Source organism: Pelmatolapia mariae, linkage group LG7, assembly GCF_036321145.2.
Source record: "Pelmatolapia mariae isolate MD_Pm_ZW linkage group LG7, Pm_UMD_F_2, whole genome shotgun sequence".
Classification (NCBI taxonomy): Eukaryota; Metazoa; Chordata; class Actinopteri; order Cichliformes; family Cichlidae; genus Pelmatolapia; species Pelmatolapia mariae.
In genome coordinates this window covers 19,233,597-19,254,995 of record NC_086233.1, presented here as the reverse complement: position 1 = coordinate 19,254,995, position 21,399 = coordinate 19,233,597, and the positions used below count along the sequence as shown (strand labels likewise).

General features: G+C 39.7%; 1 protein-coding gene across 2 annotated transcripts in view; it reads right to left on the bottom strand.

Moving 5' to 3' along the window:
• Positions 1–220: 220 nt before the first annotated feature.
• LOC134630713 (mucin-2) overlaps positions 221–21,399 on the bottom strand; it is a 44,791-nt gene continuing 23,612 nt past the window's right edge. For both annotated transcript variants that reach the window (XM_063478285.1, XM_063478284.1), the window contains one exon: positions 221–1,241. In XM_063478285.1, the coding sequence (XP_063334355.1) occupies positions 1,052–1,241 (190 nt within the window). In that variant the 3' untranslated portion in view covers positions 221–1,051. The remainder of the gene's footprint in view (positions 1,242–21,399) is intronic.

Here is a 21,399-nt window from a genome sequence, read left to right as displayed (position 1 = left end):
ACTCCCAAACCGGACACTGCTACTTACACTAAAGTGAAAACCATACACGAAGCAGCACCAACACAACCAGCTACAACGGTGCCATGTTTCCATGCTCACATTCTTGCACCATTATTTATTAATTAAGGACATCAGTCACAATAATTCCACTGTGCACTGTGATGGGCAAAAAGCACACTGAAGTCTGAATGACAAGAGATACCAAGGAGCTGTGGTAAAATACTTTTATTTAGCAGTAATCCATATCTGAAATATAGCATCCAAGCAAAACGGCTCTGACATATACAGAACTCAACTCATCATTCTCTCAAGTCATATATGCCTTTATTTATGTAAATATGTTGATTTATTTGCTCTTCTGTGTGTTGGCATGTGTGCTGTATGTGCATGTAGACACATGTAGTGTTTTTTTTTTCATCAATTACATTATAATAAAACTTTTAAATACAGGTCATAATAATTCTCTCTCTCTCTCTTTTTTAAATGTCTCTGGATATAAAAGCTGGTGTTCTGACCCTCATTAGTCCAGTAATGAAGATAAGTCCTATTTCTCTTTATCTCTTTGCCCATAAAACTCTGTTCATTACATCATTTATAAATATGCTCCATGGTATCTGCTATACTGCCGCTCGTGCTGTGCCCCTTAGCCGCTATATATTCTTTTTATATCTCCTAATTGCTTCCTAACCGTGAGTCATATTGTGGACTGAACTTTTACTTTTATTTGACTTCAGCACTTTTTACTTCCCTGCACCGGTGTCAGACCTGTGAGCGTTGAAGAGGCATTTTAAGAGCAGTAACAACATGTGCCTCCCAGTCAAACCATTATTTTAGACTCCAGCAGAAACAGCTTAAATTGTAACCTTTGTAGCTCTTTCTCCACCCACAGTTGTACATTTGCATTTTAATCCACCCGTTCATTTAACATTTGTTCCTTTAAACAAATCTCTGCAGGTAATCTTTTTTTCTTTGTTTTTTTTGTTTTTTGTTTTTTTTTTAAGACCGTTACTCAGTGCATTATAGTATAAAAACGTCTCCATCCTCTCGGTGTTCAGAGGAACCAGAAGCACTTCTTCCGGTTCTTCTTGGTGGTGGCAGGGGGTCGCACTGGTTGTGGGGAGTCCTGTTGGTGAGGTGCTGTGGGCTGGGGTGTGGGTGTCTGTGGCGAGCCTTCTGGAGGGTCGCCCACCTTCCACGTGCGTACAACCTGCCCTTCCTGCAGGCGAAAGTCATGCTCTACACTGGAGATAGAAAGGGAAACAGAGGCAGTTCAGAAAAGTGTCCATAATTCACATTTAGACCTGCAATAACTGATTTGATGGCCATGTGGGGGCAGCAGAAACAACCAGTGAACGCAACATATGACCTCTAAAGTTGGCTGCACGACCTTGATGGCAGTTATTTGGAAACAATACAACAGGCTGAAACTCACTTGCTGAGGTTTCATAAAGCAGAGGGGAGCTTGCCCCGGCCCCCCCATGGGCTCGTCCAAATGTTTTGTGCTAAATTACACAACTGGTACTTAAACCTGCTTTAAACAGCGTGATTTACCGGAAAGAACGTGTACGACAAAGCATCAAACTGAAGCAAGAAGGAGATGAGACCCACATCTACAACCTCCTCGCAGACAATAATGAATCTGTTGACAAAGTGAATCAAGCGCTAAAATGCTGAGGATGGCAGAAATGTCGCAGCACCAGCACTGATCCCCAGGACTGCAGTTGACACGCGCTCCAAAGGAAAAGTCAGCAAAGGTGCATTGTCAGTCACATTCAGGTCACATGACCGCGCAGCTCAGGGGCTTGACCGCGAGAATGAGACGTGAACTCTGATGCACCTCTGCAGAACTATAAAGGTAAAGGTAAGCAATAATAAATGAATGCATGCGCAATAAAGGAATAAGGACAATATTTGCTTACTGAATTACTTTTGTCAGCAGTTACATGTTGGGTAAGCATTTCCCCAATGAACTGATTCTTTCCCCCCTCTCTCTTCTCTTTTCTTTTCTTTTTTTTTCCCCATTTTACTTTGCTGCTATTCTTGCTTATTATGCAGTGGCCTAGTTAGATGGTGTTTCTCATCACAGCACAGATGCTGGAAATAAAGAGGACTCCCTCATACATGTGGATACGATGAGAGAAGTGCTGCAGAGGAAGTGAGGAGCACTGAGCTCAGCAGCAGCAGCAGAGGCAGGAACAGCACCAGCAAGGCCTGGAGTTTCCAGGCAAGAACAAAGAGGGCTATTGCATTCATATCCATCTGGCTTTGTAACTCCCACTACCGCAGTCACTCAACCACTCCACTCTGGATGGCCCACTGGTATTCTAATGCACAGACACAAAAAAAGAAAAAAGAAAACAAAAAAAACCCCCAAAATACGAATGAAACATCAAACTCCAGACAGGAGCACAGCGCAGGTAACGGGTGTGAGTGTGTAAAAAGAGCAGTGAAGAGGATTTCTTCCCTCGTCGATATTTACAGCAGGTAAAAAAAAAAGAAGTCACTTCAACTAAAGCCCTTTGTGACAGCTGGGACTGCTTCACAGCTGGAAACAAACCTCCAGAGCTGAGTAAAATGAACCACTAGTCAGTAGAAAAGTGCGAGATGGAGACTATGTCTCTATCTGTCTCTGCCAGTTTTTATTGCCCTAAAATGAACAGAGTAAATAAAATGAACCATCTTCGCAGTCTCCCTGTTTGAACCAACATACAGCTCGGCTCCCCTATAGAGCTCCCCGGTGGCTCTTGTCTTGCTTCTGCTGTGTTCCCTTCTTGTTTAAATGAATAGCCTCGGTCCACGGTTCTGCGTGATCAAGGCGCATCGGCGCAGTAGGGAACTGTCCACCCTCAACCTTAATTACTGTATCTGCACACTGAGCCCACAAACTGTGGCAGGCAGGAAGCTGTGAACCTAACAGCTCTTTCCCGCTGCTCCTCTTCTGTCCTCCGCTCACGTCTTTGCAACTTTGTAGCTGGAGGCTGCGCCCCGCCACACCTCCAGCCCGTGGGCAATTAGGTGCGTTTTACACACCGTACGATGATGGCCACGCTTTTGAAGCAGAGCGGCAGACTGTGCCACTGTGAGCAGAGCTGAGGGTGTTCTTATAGTCGGGGAACTGTAAGCGATAATGTGCGTGCGCAGCCACACTTGAATTTAAAGTGTCAGGAATGATGGCGATGATCAGATGGCAATGATCAGATCTGATAAGCTTTACAGTGGTAATCACCCACATCTGAGCTCGCCACAATCTCTGGACATTTACAAAAAGATGAGAGAAGAAGTAGATTTACATATGGATGCAGTCATTTTACAAGGCATATAAAATTAGTACATTATACTGTTCGGTATAATTGTATTACATAGATACACATAAAAAATGTGTTATTCAGTAATGAATAAAGGAAAGTCTTCTTTAATATACATATACTCGAGTTAAGTAAAGAACGGTTACACGTTTTTGTTCTTTGGGCTCTGTTCTCTAGCACATTCCTTCTGAAATACAATAATACAACATCATAAGTGCCGTGTTTCAGCTTTAATTTGTGAAGGTTCACATCAGACAGTCTTTGTTCCGGGCTCTTTCTTTCTTTTTTCCAGCCTGACCTTTTTGTTGACCAGAGGTGTGCATGTCTGTTGTGAAACCTTGTAGGCTTTCTTCTTTTGATCATTTCCAGATAATGCGTGACTCACTGTGCAGTCATAAAGGGCTTGTTCTTTGCCGTGCTAATGATTCTCTGTTTTTGCTTTTTGTGGGGTTTTTTTTTTTATGTTTTAAAGTCTCATTTTTATTTTTATTTGCATGGCCAGTTGAGTACTTCTTATACAATAACAATCATAGCCTTGCCTCTAACTTTGTCTCCAAACAACCTGAGCTGTCCCTCTGATGTACTCATTTCTAATTCTGTCCCTCATTCCCAACAAAAAATCTTAACATCTTGAGCTCTGGCACCTCAAGCTCTACCTTCTGTCTCTTTTGTCAGGGCCAACATCTCCAAACCATATATCATAGCAGCTCTCACTATGTGAGATCTACAGTGTGTTTTGTTTATTCTTTTATCACTTTGGCAGTGTGTTTGGAATCATTATCATACTGAAAGTTGAAGATGTTGCTAATCAGACACTTGCACAATGCATGATGGATCAAAAACCATATTGCATTAATAATTCCATACATTTTGACAAGATCCCCAATGCAACTAGCTGAAGTGGAAGCCCAAACCATGACATAGCCTCCACCGTGTTTTGCAGATAGCAATAGAAACTCATTGTTACACCTTTCTCTACATGTTGACTGGATTAAAAAAGATCAAATTCTGATTCATAACTCTGAGACCCATTGACACTTCTTTTCAGCCCAGCTCTTGTGTAATTAGGCATACCTCAGCCTTTCCCCTTCCTTAAGAATGGCTTCCTGAAAGCCACCTTACTGCTGAAACCATTTCTGCTGAGGCTTCAGCAGAAGGATCAACTGAAGGGCCCGATGCATCTCTTCAGGTCAGGTCTTTGCTGCATTTTTTTCTGATTTCTTAAAGACATGGCTTCTTTTGCCGTCCACTTGAGGGCAAAGTTTAAGGACAAACTGGACCTTATGCCACGTTTTTGGATGATAGCTATATCATATATATATATGTATATATGTATTCTATATTGGCCATAGGTGTGAATGTGAGTGTGAGGGGTTATTTGTCTCTATGTCTTAGCCCTGTGACAGACTGATAACCTAGAGGTGTACCCGACCACTCAACTTTTGGCAGCTGGGATAGACTCCTGCACTCATGGAAGCCCTTAAACTGGATATGGAGTTAAGTCATTGTCTAAGGAGCATCTAAAGAAAGAAAAGCTTCTGAAATTCTTTAAGTTTCCTTGAAGACTTTTCACCTCTCGTCCAAGAAGCTTCTTCAGTTCCAAGAGCAATGTAATGTAATGACATTTATTAGTGACCGAAACAACAGACATCAGAGTTACTGTGTCAACATCAAAGCCCATCGAAAGTCAACTGAGATCACGTAAAAAATATGATATTTCACATTGTTAAAGTGTAAGTATACCATTCATTCCCACTGAGTGACCTTACTTTGCACATGCTGGTCCAATCCTAACAGATTTATTGTAGAAACTGCCTTTTATAATCATTCAGTTTGGGAGACAGTGACCTTGCCAAAGAGCACTACCACAGCGCATCTCTACAGGGGATTGAATCAGCAGATTTGTAGTTAACATGAAACAGAATTCAAGGTTGTTTCCATCAACTACTTGAAAAATTAGCAGCAAATTAAGTAGAATGATTGAAATGTTCTTAACAATTTTATTAACACTATCAGACTATCAGTCAGATGAAATTCCAGTTGGAAAAGAGGACGATACTTGGCTGCGTGTTTGACACTTTCTGTAAATGAGTGCGTTACGGAGTCAGGTTGAATATGATTAAAAAACTGACAAGGTAAAATAATATTTTATAACCACATTTTAAAAATATATATATAGGCATAGAGATTGGACACTACTTCATCTCTTTTTCATCCTTCCATCTATAAAACATTCATTCAAGTGCACCAGCAGGAGATCATCATTCCTTCTCTATCTCTCCTCTGTGGTTTTGCTGAGTAGTGGTGGAGAGACATTGGGCAGAAATATAGCAGCGTAAAGGCAATCAACTCAAAATATCTTTGCAATTTTCTCTCCTATGTACTGAATATCCCTCAAGAAAAAAGAAAGAAAAAGCCCCGAACATTTCCTTATGACAGGGTTTGATGAGCAGGCAGTCTCTGTGTGAGAGCCAAGTGTTGAGCCACCACGCCCACAGATGCAAAACAAAAGATAAACGTATATGCACACACACATATACACTCTTACAAATCCTTGATACATACAGATAATCTGTAATATTAGTACTCAGGAGAACAGGCTGCACCATGAGGTAATATTGTTCTGAGATGGCCTCATCATCTGCTTTGCTGTCACAGAGTGTCCCAAACTGTGGTCCTTTACTTTTAAAGGCCCCTCTTTTCCTTTTGGATTAACATTCAGATTGAACTGACTTAGAAATGGGATATAAACAGACACAGAGTGTTAGGAGTGTCCAAGGCAGTTGTTTGAATCTAGCATTTCATTCTCCCTTAAGGTGGTAATTTACCCAGCCTGGTGTGATTTGTTGAGCACGTCTATTTCAGTAAACCATTAACTATGATGAGGGATCTTGAATTCAATCTTTCCCAGACACTGACCCATGTACTGCTGCTTGTATATGTATATACTTTTACAATATTGTGTTTGACCCGCATTTCTGGTGTAACTACACCACATGTCTGTTTTATTTTGTTTTTCTCTTGAAGCAGAGAGTAACGTAATGCTTATAATTAATATAGGAACTAGAGGTGTATTAAATGGGAATATACAGCACTGAGCAATACTGTACAAGTCATTCAAGATCTTCGAGTCAAATGAACGACAAGCACAAGTATCTAGGATCATCACTTAGAAATACTGCATAGAAAGTGCAATTGAATTTTGAAAGGCTGTAATAAGTACGTAAGCAAATAAGTAATAATAACAATATGATGATACCAGGTTTTTTAGCGGATGATCTAATGTTACTGGTGATGGGGCCGATGTCAGTGCCAAACACTAGATCCTAAGTTTTACTACAACTGAGATGGATGAACTTTGAATACAGCCAATTAGCAATGGCAGAGAAGCATTAATTGAAGTAGGAAAGGCTGTTGCTGTTGTTGGGCTAAACAAAAAAAAGCATAACTGTGTATCATCTGCATAGAAATAGTAGGCATAGAAAGAACAGGTGATACCTTTAAATCTATTCAATAGATGGCCCAAAGGTAACACATATAAACAAAAAAGAATTAAGCTCTGGTGAGGACAGCAGATGAGGATGAAGGATGTGTCCCACAAGTATGATGAAAACTATTTGAGACCAGTCAGTAGGAAGTCAATAGTGAAGTTTACTTAAATAGTACTTTACAATATAAAATAAGATACAACAAATAAAAGTGTAAAAATATGCCTAACAAGTTCTGATCAGCTGACCTTTCAGACCTCATGGTTACATACAGATGTAGCAGTTCACCAGTATAGGTGGGCATCTGACCAGTGATCACCAGCGTTCTAGGAGTATAGAAGTTTCCATGCTCAAATGTCCTCTTGGTACTGGATTTCTTCCACTAACATATGACTGTAAGTTAACTGTGTGGTTTTCCCTCTTTGATTTTATGTCCTTTCCAGGATAAACCATGCCTCTGGCCCCTTAACAGGCAGGATAATCTACAGCCCAGTTGTGAGCAAGGCTGTGGCGATAACTCATGTTTAAAAACAAAAGCTTGATTAGTTATCATCACAGATGCTCATCACCTCCACGCATTTGGATTTTGAGTCAAATTTGCCAGAAAGAAAACAGACATAAACAAATACAACATAACAGCATTATTTCTATTGTTTTCAAATTCTCTAGAGATATTACAGTGGAGTATTTTGACCAAGATCATCATGATGTGAAAATCTGATATCGCAATCTCTGCACATGCAGACAGACAAACACATAAACACCTGCCAAAATACTGCAAACCATTTCTCACCACAGCAGGTGTCTCCGTGACCACATGACCCCCCGCCCCCTTCCCCCAACCACCACAGAGAGGGAGAGAGAGAGAGGGAGAGGGAGAAGCAGGTTTGTAAGCTGAAAACAATACACAACTACATGAACACAGCTGGTGATAGCACCAGGACTCTACAGTCACGCTATCCACAATGAAAGGCCGCACTATCTTTTGAACAACAGAAAATTTGAGCCAAATGCTATGAACAGCTTGCTATAATAATAACAATGACCCTGTTTTAATTTTGGATGTGGCCATGCTAAAATCTTTTTAGTAGCACTGAACACAAAATAGAGCTGAGGCTGATGGATACTGAATTGTAATGTGCTATGCACACCATAGCATCATTTTTATTGTATTTATGGATTGTTTTTAAATGCTACTGTTTCTGTGAACACCTTTGTATTTTGAGTTTAGAAAGCTATTGTAGAAAAAAACAAAGTAAATAAAGTTTATTAATCTGAAGTCTTGTTTTTGAAATAGCTTTTTTTTTGTAGGGGGCGTTTAAGAGACATTAGGTGTACAGTGGTCCCTCGCTAATGCGGTTCACCTTTCGCAGCCTCGCTTTTTCGCGGCTTTTTTTTGGGTGCAATTTTGCATGCTTTTTTTTTTTTTTTTTTTAACAGCGCATTGTGTTCTGCATTCTGATTGGCTGTAAACCATTGTCAATCAATCTCGTGCCGTGTCTCCTGTACTGTACAGAATGCATTCAGCTTGTCAAATTTATCTAAGTCTTCGATCGCTAGCCGTGTGACTCTGAAGTGCTGTACTGTATGTTTGTAAGTTTTCTCCAACAATATCCATTTATATGGGTATACCCAATACCCATTACTCCGACAAATGTTGATGAAACATTTTGCACTGTCAAAGGCACGGCTGCCTTTGGTTTTATTCTATAATACTGGACTTATTTTTCCACGAAGGTTTGAACTTTTAGAGTTTAAACCATAGAGAAAAGTGTGAAAATGTCCAAGCCTGTTGGAGAAAAGTGTATAAAGTGTGTAGTGAGGGGTTTTACAGCCATAAAACATCTATAATAATTGTAAAAAATAAAGTTGGCCACTTAGCGAATTTCACTTATCGCGGTTATTTAGGTTATTTTTAGAACCTAACTCCCGCAATGAACGAGGGACCACTGTACTTACATTTTTATTCATCTTGATGGGGCTTTAATTGTACTGAAATACCTTTGTTGTAAGTATTAATGACATTATGCACCATGATGCGCATTTGTCATTTTGATTTTACACATTAATTAAGCAACAGCCAAAAGACAGACATGAGGCAGGATTCACATGGACATATTCCCAGCAAACATGGGTGAAACCCCAACATCATGTCCTTCATCAAAACTGGACACAAAACAATAAAAAAACGGAACTATAGATGGACAAGTGTTGGGAAAATACAAGTTGTGTCAGACTGTCTCTCATAAAGTGAGAAAAATAGATCAGATTATTGCAAAATAAAGGAAGTAATGCATTAGTACTTTTTAACAACAAATCTGGTTGCTGACTGCTTGTGAAGGCGACGTCTTGGCTAGCTAGGTGTGTGTTTGTTCATATAGAACAAGCTGATTATTCACCGCAATGATCAACTTCTTTGACATTTTGATGCTGAACTACAAAGGCAACCACATCGCTCTCTTAGGATATTTGTATAACATTGATTTGGTGGTGCTTCAGCTGAATTACTGATCTTCTCTTGACTTGCAGCGCAGTGTGTGACTTCCACCAAGGAAGAATATGTTGTAATCAGTATCAATTTTTTAAATTATTAGGAGATGGCGCCAGTGTGCTCGGCAGGCCGTCCTCTTCATACCTCTTCTTACCCTCGTCTCTGTTTTCGCACTTTTTATTTAGGCTGTTGTGTGCTTTTGATTCTTGCCTTGGCTTCGTGCCTCTCTGAGAACAATGCTTTAATCACATATGATCGGCTAACTTTGCTAAACCTCCGGCCAGCTCTCTTCCATGAACCGGAGCTACATTGGGACTTAGGAGACACTACCTGCCCGTGTACAAGAACTTTCTGCCTACCTCCACCTTCCCTGTTTTAGAGGGGCTCCAGGAAGCGTGGTAAGCGGCGTGGACTTCAGGTTCACCTTAAAGCCTTACTTAAGGCACATGCCGCGGCTAACTCCTCTCCCATCCCGGAATTTCTGCAACTTCCATTCACCTCCCACCGCCGGCCATCCTTCAAACTGCTCAGCCATCGCTGGATCTGCCCTGTTGGACTTCAATTTTATCCGACCTCTCCGGTGTGCTCGCCGCTTCTGACCTGGATTGGGACCTCTGGGACTCGGGCTCAACGCAGGCACCTAAGCACGTTGAGACGCGCCTCTGTCAGGGACAAGGAGACTAAGAGCCGGATGGCATTGTTAAACACAAGATCGTTGGTGAATAAAACCTTCCTCCTCCCTTTGCTTGCTTTCTTACAGATACTGTAAGTAATCTAGGTGTTTGCCTGGATAGTTCACTTAAGCTGCATAAACAGATTTCCTCAGTGGTTAAATCTGGTTTCTTCCAATTGCGCCAAATTTCAAAGGTCAAACACTTAATACCGTACAAAGATCTCGAAAAACTGATACATGCCTTTGTGACCTCCAGATTAGATTATTGTAACTCTCTCTACCCTGGACTCCAACTCGCTCACCTCCACCGATTACAGCTCGTTCAGAATGCTGCGGCTCGTCTCCTAACCGGAACTAGAAAGTTTGCCTCTATTACTCCAGTGCTCTCTGACTTACATTGGCTGCCTATTAAATTTCGTATTGATTTTAAAGTTCTGCTGCTTACTTTCAAATGCCTAAATAACCTTGCCCCTGACTATCTCACCGACCTCCTCAGTCTCTACACTCCCAGCCGTTCTTTATGATCATCTGGTCAGTTACTTCTGGCCCAGCCCAGGCACCGTCTGAAGACTAGGGGTGATCGTGCCTTTGCCTCTGTAGCACCAAACCTCTGGAATAGTCTTCCTGCTACCATTCGTGCCTCTGACTCCATTCAATCCTTTAAAGCACGCTTGAAAACGTACCTATTCAACCTGGCTTTTTCGACTCGCTAATTCTCACCGCTCATTAATTGCTTTATCGCTACTCATTTCTCTGGATAATCATGATTTCTCCCTATCTCTACTTACTTATGCTTTTGTTTGTTCTCTGTTTTCTCTATTTTACCTTGTTTTAATGAATTACTGTTCAGTGTAATCATTTACCGTTATTCCTTACTGTGAAGCACTTTGGTGTACCCCCTGGTTTTAAACATGCTATATAAATAAAATTGTATTGTATTGTATTGTATTGGTTATTAGTACTATCATTAGTATTATTGACCAGTTAGCCTACATTAGTAGACTAATTGCACTGTAATGTTCAAAACTGGCTGTGAGAAAAGCAGTACTATAGTTCCAAAAAGCTATCATTACATTTATGCTTTATTTGTCTATAACTGGTACACACAATAATTTGAACCACGTATCTGCATTCACACCTTTCTCACAAGTGCTCATTTAGTAAGTAGCAGCTAATTGAGTATGATGACATTAATATAAATTGAACATAGTACATATACAGACACTGGTTTGGTTTAGAGAGTGTGGCATTTCAATCCATAGCTCCTCTGAAGTTACTCTCTGCATCTCAAGACATGTAATAGGGAGAATTTAAGAAATGTCTGGCATTTGAAAACAACATCTTCAAATAAGTATCTTGGGATGGAGGGCTTTGAAACTAAATAAGAGCTTCAAACAATTAAGTAATGATCATGAGAAATTGTTTTACATCTAAAGATAATGAGACAATTAAGATGAGAGCTCAAGCATGACAAGCAGTCAGCCAGGTTACAACCAAGTTTTGTTGTTGTCGTCAGATTCACTTTATTGACAGCTGGATGAAACATGTTTCCTCTGAAGGCCTGAACTGGGGTCGATCCCAGTGTAATCACAAAGCTATCCGAGGAGTTTTTGTATTGGACAGAAACACAGTGACACCAGTAAGTTCCAGACCTTAATTTATCAAACTCAAAGAGGTCTGGAAGAAATCTAATTAAAAATCTGAAGATACAGCAGGCTTCACTAACAAGATAGCCGACTCGGGCAAGAACCAGCTGAGACGGATGCCTACAGCAGACTGAGACTGGCTCACTGAAAGGAGACTGTGTGACTGAACAAGAAATGAAAGACACTGGATACATGAATAATACCTTAGGGACACATCATCACAGATTTATGCTGTCCATGATAGGGTTTGACTCTATAATTATGCTAATCATAGGATGCTAAATGTCTAAACGCACGCCATCAGCACTGAGATCACTTTACAGCAAAAAACGTCTTTGCAAACGACAGAGCAATATGATGTATTGAAGCTATTTGTATTTGGATATGAATGTGACTTTTTTCAAGGTCGGCACATTTGGCTGCATAACTAAGTGCTGAAGTTCTTGGCAGCAATTCAGAATAAACAAAGGCAAACCTGTTGTGGATGTTTTAACCTTGTGCAACTTTAACATAATTCTCTATCCTCTCTATAGCTTTTCTTTCACAACTCAAATAATGAATACCCAATATTTACATTTTTATAGCAATTACCCACACAGATTTGACTAATGTGACCTTATTAGAGACCGCTGGCACTTTCAAAAGTGCTTTGTTTTTCAAAAATCAACATACAGCCAATCCCAGTGAGAAAAAAGGACCCATCTCACCTTGTTTGTATTTTGCTTCATGTGCATGAATAAGTAACATAAACTGTTGTTTATTAAAAAAGACGAGATAAAGTGTAAACATCTAAAATGTTTAAGTTGTTGGGGTTTTTCTTTAAATCCACTGCATCTGGATGGTGTTTTAAATAAAGAGCAAGTCAGGTTAAGATTGATTGCTCAGGAAGCATAAGCTAGGGATGAAGAAATGAAAGCAGCTGCTGCCCAGGAGCTTACAGAGTTAGCCTCTATCAGCTTAAGACTTGACCCGCTACTGTAGTCTAAGTCTTAGTGCTTTGTTTACTCTGTAGAGCTCATTGTACCATGGGATGATGGTGTACAAAGTGTATAAATGAGACAAAGCTTTACATACACTAAACCATCAGCCAAGAGTGAGGCTGGCTGTCCTTTGCATTCATGGTCTGCTCTGTGGGAAAAGAGCTGCTTGCTGTGAATTCACATTCATTACTGAATTACTTTGGGAGGTCACTGTGCATGCATGCTGCTATCACCTAACTGCCTCTGTCATGAGCTGTTTTGAGCAACTCGATTATTAAATGTAGCATAACAGAGGAGGTGAACTGTAAACCTTTGGCAACACAGTCACCTTACAGGCAAAATGAAATGACACCAGAATTTGCTCTTTATAGAAAATGAAATTAAGTTATGCTAACTGATCCATCATGCCTATAGATCTTATAACGTAGCCATCGCTATGTTACCCAATGGTTTGTGAAGGCCTCTTTTGAAGGTTTGAGATGAGTGTTTTCGACAACATCACTGGTGTTTTGAAACCAATTAATTATTGGCTAACAAAATTGAATTAATGTTTTATTCACTATGATGTGAAACTGATTGACCAAACTCATCAGGAAGGTCTTTACAGAGTGACCTCTGTAAAGACCTTCAGAGACAGCTGTCATGCTCTGATAACTTTTACACATTCAGCTGACAACACTGGTATATTCTTCAGAAACTCTTTGTTTACTCACTGAAAAACGAGTATTTGTAGCTGTGAATGCTCCCTACCATTTTCTAAAGACAAGAACAATGTCTGGTTCTGATAAATCCACTACATACATTGACCAGCTATAGTTGCCAAGCAAATTACATTTAAAATTACACTTTCCTATAGCTTCTATGGGCTAAGTCACTCATTTTGGGTCACACTGAGTAAGAAATTAGGTCTGTTTTATAAATCTTGGTCATGCCATGCTTTGTTGTATGTATCCGCACATTCATTGACTAATTACTTGTCTGTGACAATCAAACCCACCCCCATTTGTCTGATCTCGGTTCTTGAGGTTACAAAGCTGCACTTCAGAAACCAATGAGTGATGTCACAGCAGCTATATCCATCTTTTATACTTTCTATTCTTCCATTGAAGTTGTGCTAGTAGCCCATTCAATTCATTTTAGTTCTGAGCAGGTATAATTATACTAAGCAATTTTCCTGAAAAGTCATGTTTACAAATGACCGTGATAACAACAGAGAGACAAAAATAATAAACGTATAAGACAGAAAACAAAAGTAATAAGTCATGTAAAATGAGGGTAATTGTGGAGGGTTAGTTAACAAGTAATCTTATTGTTATAAGAGCAAGCAAGTCAAGCACTGCTTGCCCACTGAACTCTAAAAACACACAAAGTGAAAACAATCTCTTTCCTTTCATTTCACCCAGTGTCTTGTCCCAGTTTGCATCTGTCCTTTAAATTACTGCCATTTTATGGCTGCAGTTGGCTATTGTCGTTAGAAGTTAGCTTGACTTTGAGTTATTGGAATCTATGGTTTCTGTCATTTTCATGGTCGTATCTGTGTCCCATTAACACAGACTTGTGTTTGTGAGCTGAGAAACAAACGGCATTGCCTGTCATGCATATTGTGAATAAACCTCTGTTCTCTGTTCGTTTAATACACACAGACATATTAAACAAGCTACTTCTGGCTCTGCTTCTTTCACTGCTCTGAGATTAGTTATGATCTGTGTGTTATTATACACATGTGAAGATATGTGTGGAATGATAGTTAGCAAAAGTGAAGTAACCAAGCAAATTACTCTGTGATTGAGCATCTTAACAAGCAAGATTTGTCACGCTGATCACCTTGACCGCAATGTGTGACGTAGCTGACTGTTATTAGTAGACTGTTATCATTAGATTCAAATGATGGAGAAAGGACACAGAGTTTGATAAAAAGTTGAACAGGTGCAGGGTTCATACATGTATGAGATATCACTTGATTCACCGAAGGTACCAAGTTTAACTGGCTGTTTTGCTACTGCGTCAACATACCAGTTACACTGCCACATTAAGTTTTCATTTATATTTTTAACCACCTGTAGATATTGACAGTCAGCAATGTCACATACACTATATGGACAAAAGCATTGGACCACATCTCTTAATCTTTGAACTCAGGTGTTTTCAGTCCCACTACCAAAATTAAGCACCCAGCCATGCAGCTTCTTATGGCTAGGTGCTTGAGCAGTGTAAAAGTCACCATATGCCACTGAATATAAGGAAAGAAAGACTGAGTACAGCACTTTTCAAGTGTATTATACCTTAAAAGCTGGAAGAAACAAAAAAGCCCTGAATTCCATCACAGACATCAGAATAAATGGATACTGGGAGTGGGGGGGGGGGCTTTAATGGTAAATCTTTCACATGTCTGCACTCTGCCTATACAGCACCATTTCTGGACGACTGAGCAGGAAAGTTGGATGGTGGATGTCATTTCAATTCAGCCGAGCTGTAATTCTGAGTATAAGCACAGCTTCAGTGTGTAATAGTGGTTAAACACAAATCAGTGTAGATTTGTGTTGATATGAGCGGAGTGCTGGTATTGAGAAAATTGGACCAAAATTTACTGCTCAGCCTCTCTGAGCTGTTGTGGGCCAAATTTAGTGCAGCATATGTGATGAGGCGTGCTTACCCAGTCTGTCCTAACACTCAAGCCAGGATTTTTCTTCAGCACCCGCCTACAATCAATACTTATCCAGAACTCAGCAATGTTGCACATAAAAGAACTGCAAAGTTCTCTCGTTGCTCCAAAGGTTTGTCCATAATTTACTTGGACATTACCACAACACAGCAACTGTACAGTAAGTCAGCTGAGGGGGAATTCAAAGGCATAAAGTGATGGCTGGTTGCACATAGTGCCAGTTTGTCTTCAGCACCGCTGAGGTATTGAGTGATAGCTGCTGGAGCGGAAGGCTCTGATGGATGAATGGTGATTGAGGAGATCTGAAAGATAGAGGTGTGATGGCATGGTGGCAGCTTGCCACTTGTAAAAAAACCAACAAAAAAAAACCAACTAGCAGTTAGGATCAATCCATCTTTATATCTGTCATAGCCATTCATAAACACATACTATTTTAGTAGCTTGCTCTGCATAAAGGGGTGTGGTTTTGTTGCATCAACATTTCAAGGTAATGAAAGATTGCGGCTGAGATGAGCTGGAAGATTTGTGCACACATGGAGCTAATATGGATTATTAGCAATGTTTACTTCCCTTTTAGACAAAGAGGATTTTTATTTTGGAAAAAACAAAAATCTCAACCATATTTGACATGCACAATCCATTTGTTTTATTTCTTTTAAAAGATAAAAAAGTATCAGATATTAGATTTGATGAGTATTTTAAAGCATTCCTGTTGTAAATACACTAAATTAGTCCATTCATGATGAAGACTGTGAAAAAGGTAGGATCCTTTTTTTTTCAGAAACAGACTAAACCCAACCAAAAACTCAGGGTGTGTTTTATGACCAATACAGTTATTATAAGGTTGGATGCAATTCTGATAGATTGTGTCATTTAAGGTCAGGGTTATGTTATACTGAAACAGGAAAATGAAGGGTTCATTGTTCATCAACATTGCAGCAGTGTGTTTCACAAATTAGACAGCAATAGAAAGTGTGAAACCACTTAATACCACACTACTGCTGGGATGCTATTCTGCTACATGCGCTGCAGACAGTGCTGTAAATAATAAGCGAGTAAAGTAAGGGATTACTATTGCAAAAAAGGTAATTTGATTACTGTTACTTTCCCGTAAGCACGCTGCGTTACTGCGTTACTAAAACCGCGATTTTTTTGCGAGTGTCTCATGACAATGACGTAAGCGAGTGCGACGTTTGTGGCAACGGCTGCGTACAGATCAACAATGGATAACATATCGAGTGCGGGAGAGCATATGACCGTGCAGCGTTTAAAGAGTGGAAGTACTGACCTTACTTTGAGTTTGATTCCGTAAAAAGTGACAAAAACATTAGCGTCCGCTGCTCAAGAAAACTTCTTTTTACAGCGAAAAAAAAACCCCTAAACTTCTGAGCAAGCACTGACAGTACGCTGCCACTGGAATGTGAAATTCACAGAGAAACTCCCAGATCCTTCCACTGACCGCTGCGGCACACCTGCACCAGGGCAAACCTCCGCCTGCCCCACTCCTGCTATACAGGTGAAAATAGGACTGCTGAGTCTTTAATTTTATTTATTTTCTGCTGTGTTTTACTTGCATCTATTTGAAAGAGTGAGTGTAAACACAAAAAACTATTTTATTTTATATGCTGGAATATGCAGAAAATAGGTTTAAATGTTAAACAAATTTCTTCCAGAGAATGTTGCATATAATTTAATGTTTGCTTGATGCATAAAGTTAAAAGATTAAAACTAATAAAACTAGTTTCAAAAAGAGACTTTTTCATTTGATTACATTTTATATGATGGATTATGCAGAAAAAATAGAATTGGCTGAAAGATCTATTGCTTTATTACCTATTCAGGTTGTAAATATTTTTTTAAAAAAGTAACTAAGTAACTAATTACTTTTGAAAATAAGTAATCAGTAAAGTAACGGGATTACTTTTTGGGGGAAGTAATCCATAATTAGTTACTGATTACTTTTTTCAAGTAACTTGACCAACACTGCCCATGACTCACACTAACAAAAGTAAAGGTAACTACTGCGAGTAAAGGAAGAAGTGAGATGATTTATGTATTGAGGCACAAAGGGCTCATGGAGACGGTTGGGGAAGATGGCTGGGCAAGCCAACACTGGATTTTATCATGGAACATAATATTTTGTTTCCTGCTCCAAATACAAGATTTTTTTATACTGTTACTGTTATATAACTTTAGCATGTTTAACTTTGCAACCATGATGCTCGAGGTCATTTATTTATAAGAAAACCTTCACTTCTTTCTAAATCCAGTCTTCACTAGATAGTGAAGATTTGTGAAAAGCAACCTTAATGGGCATTCAGGTTGGAAGGCTTCAACCCCAACAGCGTGTTTAACAGACACGCTGGTCCACTGTGTCCCTTTCAGGCTTTTCCTCTCCAAAATGTGAAGTTGCAGAAGTTGCTTTAAGTTGCAGTAAGCTGCATTAATAGCAGAAGGACATTTTTTATTTCAAGTCAATCGATTCTGACGATGAAGGACCCTGGAATATACTTAATTAATTTTTTGCTCACTACCGACTTTGTGGCTTTAAATATATTATCTCCCTCTGCTGGTAATGCAGGGAGATTACCAGCAAGAGATTTACCCTGCTGGTATTGCACCAATTGCATGCACTAATGCAACTTCTGCATGCGTATCCATTTCATGTTTTAGAGAGGAAAAGTGTGAAATGGACCAGCGTGTCTATTACACGTTTTGCCGTGATACTGGGCTGAAGGATTGTTGCACTAACAGAATTGGCTGGTAGAATATGCCAGTTGATTTTACATGAAGTACGGCTGATCAAAATGGTGAAGCTGTAGTGTTACTTTAATAAAAATCGGCTCTATAGCATTGTTTTTCATCTTGTCTTCCAGAGTGGATGTTTAGGAGAGGTATAAACATATTTGTCTGTAATGAGAATGGAGATCACGATCTACTGATGTTTATTTTCTATCATGAGTTTATGTTGGAAGTGAAACACCAACCAAAGGGATTTCATACAAATTGCCAACTCAAAAACAACACTATAATGGGCCTATAAAACATTATACACTGACTTATTATCCTCAATCAAGCAGACAGTTACCACTTATATCACCCAAAATAAAGTGGTCCCCATGAATACTATTAGAGCAATGGAAAAAATAATTCCAGAGTTGGCGTTTAGCATTTAATATCGCATCTATTGATCATCTCTGATAATGACAGAGGCACAGTGCCAAAGCAGGGAGAAGATTGAGAGTGGGTGCTAGTGGATGAGCTTTAGGGATCTAATTTAGCTGTGGGTGAGATTCTAGCCTGATTATTATTTATATGACACATCATCCACATTAGGCAGAGCTTCCCTGTTCCACATGCCACTCTTGATCTTCCTCTCTCCTCCCTGTTTCAAAGACATGGCACAATGGTGATGGGCACCATCTGGCACTCACTGTTGGCACAAGTTCGGTATGTGATTATTGCCAAACAGCATGAACAAGGGTTTTCGCTCTCCTGTTTTTCTTGGTGTGTCTCTCACCCTTCTGTTTCACACCCAGGTTCATATTTGTCATTTCCACACACAAACAAACTCATGAGTGGATGGATACACATTTGTAAGGACATAAAACAATTTTATGGTTTCACATCTCCTCTGAATGGTCTGGGACAAACATGTTTTCAATGTATGCACTATGAACACGTCACATACCACGGTGCCTTTTCTGACCTAGCTGTAGTGCTGTCAGCAGTTCAAGATAAAAAAAAATAAATATGTAGAGCCAATAATGCTCTTCATGTCTATTTTCTTGTTTTCTCACTGTGAAAATCTCGTGCTCCAGCTGGCTGAACATTTCGACTGTGTAGATTCATATGAATGAGATTGATGCCTACAGTGTGTTTTCTCCCTCTCCCCCGCGAGATGCCTGTTGATCCACGGCTCAGCCCTGAAGTAAAGATGGATTACTGCAGAAGAACTGCCTGCCTTGCCCTTTACACATTTCACACACACCACTTCTCCATTATCAGGCTCATCCACGGGGGGAAGAGGTGCACATGTGCACACACATGCCCCAACATCAACACAGGTCTTAAAGCTCTGATGGGGTTGTTAGCAAAAGGTCACTGTCAAAACTCTGACAAATCTTTCTTTAGAGAGACAAAAACGTGTCATATCCAGTTACATTCGCAATACACCAGGTATCAGCTTTTTGTTGTCTTTCTATCACTTTCCATTTACATGTCTCTCTCTGTTTCTCTCTCTAGTTTTTCCCCCCATTTGCTTAGGTTGTACAGTAAAGAATTCATGCTTGTATGTTTGGATCAATTTCCCATGGAGTGCCCACAATCTGAATGTAAAAGACATCCATAAAAGCAAATCCAAGCTCAGTTATCGGCAGTTTAGATCGGGATACACCTGGATACTGGATATTGACAGCTTTAGCCTCAGGATTCAGTTAAAATTGTTTTGACTGGTAACAAAATTATTTTTGAATATATCATGTCTAAGAGCTATTCTGTTTATTTTTGCTCTTGCAACAAAATGTTTGAATGCGACGAACCTCCTCTTCTCCATCTTACATATTAGTCAAGCTGGTTAGTGAGAGAAAATGTGTCCGATTGATCCTCCTACTTTACTTGCTATTGTTTCCATACAACACAGATATGGTAACAGACCGATGAAAGTAGAGTCAGCTACAGTTTGTCTAGCATAAAAGTCTCACATCAGTTTCTCAAGTTAACCACAATGTTCAATGTTCACGTGTAAATAATCAGAATAAAAAGCTGCTGGTCTTCTGGCTCGCCCAACTCCAGCCTTTTTTTTAAAAGGACATGGACATTTCCATAAAACTGGCAAATACTACAGATTCCAGAGGAATTGTATTAAAGCAGAGTTAAGCCTGCTTCCAGAGACAATAGCCAACTGTGGCCACAAGATGGCAGTAATTTAAAAGATGGTGGAAAACACGCAATGAGAGAAACAGAACACCGTTTGACATGCAAGGCTTGCATTGATAGTGTTTCATGATTTTCACTGGTTCTGATAAATCCTTTTGTCTAAGACATGAATGGGCAATATTCACACTCACTGGTTCAGAAGCTGTTTACTACTTGTCTATGTTTATCAGCTAAATGGTCTTTTACACACAAAATTACACTGAATGTGATTCATCTTCTTGAAATAATGAAAGGTAGAATAACATCTGATGCTGCAAAATTAGTTGGTAATAAAGGAAACTTTATTTAGTGAGATGGAAGTGACACATATAGGATCAAAGGATGTCACTGACTCACATATGATGGGATATAAAATATATTCGAGGGTGAGCTATGCAAGTGGAATCTGAAATATCAACTAGTGCCCAGGGGTGACAAGCAAATTGCTAGATAAGTGGATGGACCTTAATTATATCTGCCTGCTGTTTGGTGATGAATAAGCAGGTGTTCATTGGGTCGTAGAGCTTTTTTTCTGAAAAAAAAAAAAAGGTGTGCGCTGCAGTTGTTGACAATGCTTTGACATCACACCAGAATGTTAAAAAATTGTGGACCATAAAATAAAATAAACAGTAAAAAAGAAAAAACAAGCAGAAACCTGCCACGAGACTTTACAGTTTTTTACATTTAGGACCGTATTGTAGAGCCTACTATCACAGGCATGTTAGCATCAGCAGAGGAAGCTCAGTCTCAGTGGAGGGTTCTTTACACCATCTTTGAGGTCACAAATCACAGTACTAGTACTACATTGCTCTCGAAACTGTCACTGCTGCCGCACAGATGATGTCACGGGACTGGAGGAACCCCTCAAAATAAGGACCATTCACTTAAATGATTGCAGACTCGGCCCTGCAATGTAGAAGCAAATCAGATTAATGGTGGAACAGATGGAGTTTGCTTGATTTGTGAGACTGACGCTGTATGTGACAGTCAAGTCTGGACTACGTCTGCTCACTCTCTTTTACACAAACACACTCAGGTCCCTCTGTCACTAAATTATACTTTGTATGGTTTATGTTTCATAAAAGTAGGTTTTGTGTTTCATCTTCCTCCCCGCTTTGCTCCATTGCTTCTTCAAGTACAGATGCACTCTTTTCCTCCTCCTCCTCCTCTTTCTTCCTCTCTGTATTTTTCCCCCCTGAGAATTCATTTTATATTCTATTCAGTCAGGTCTTCTCAC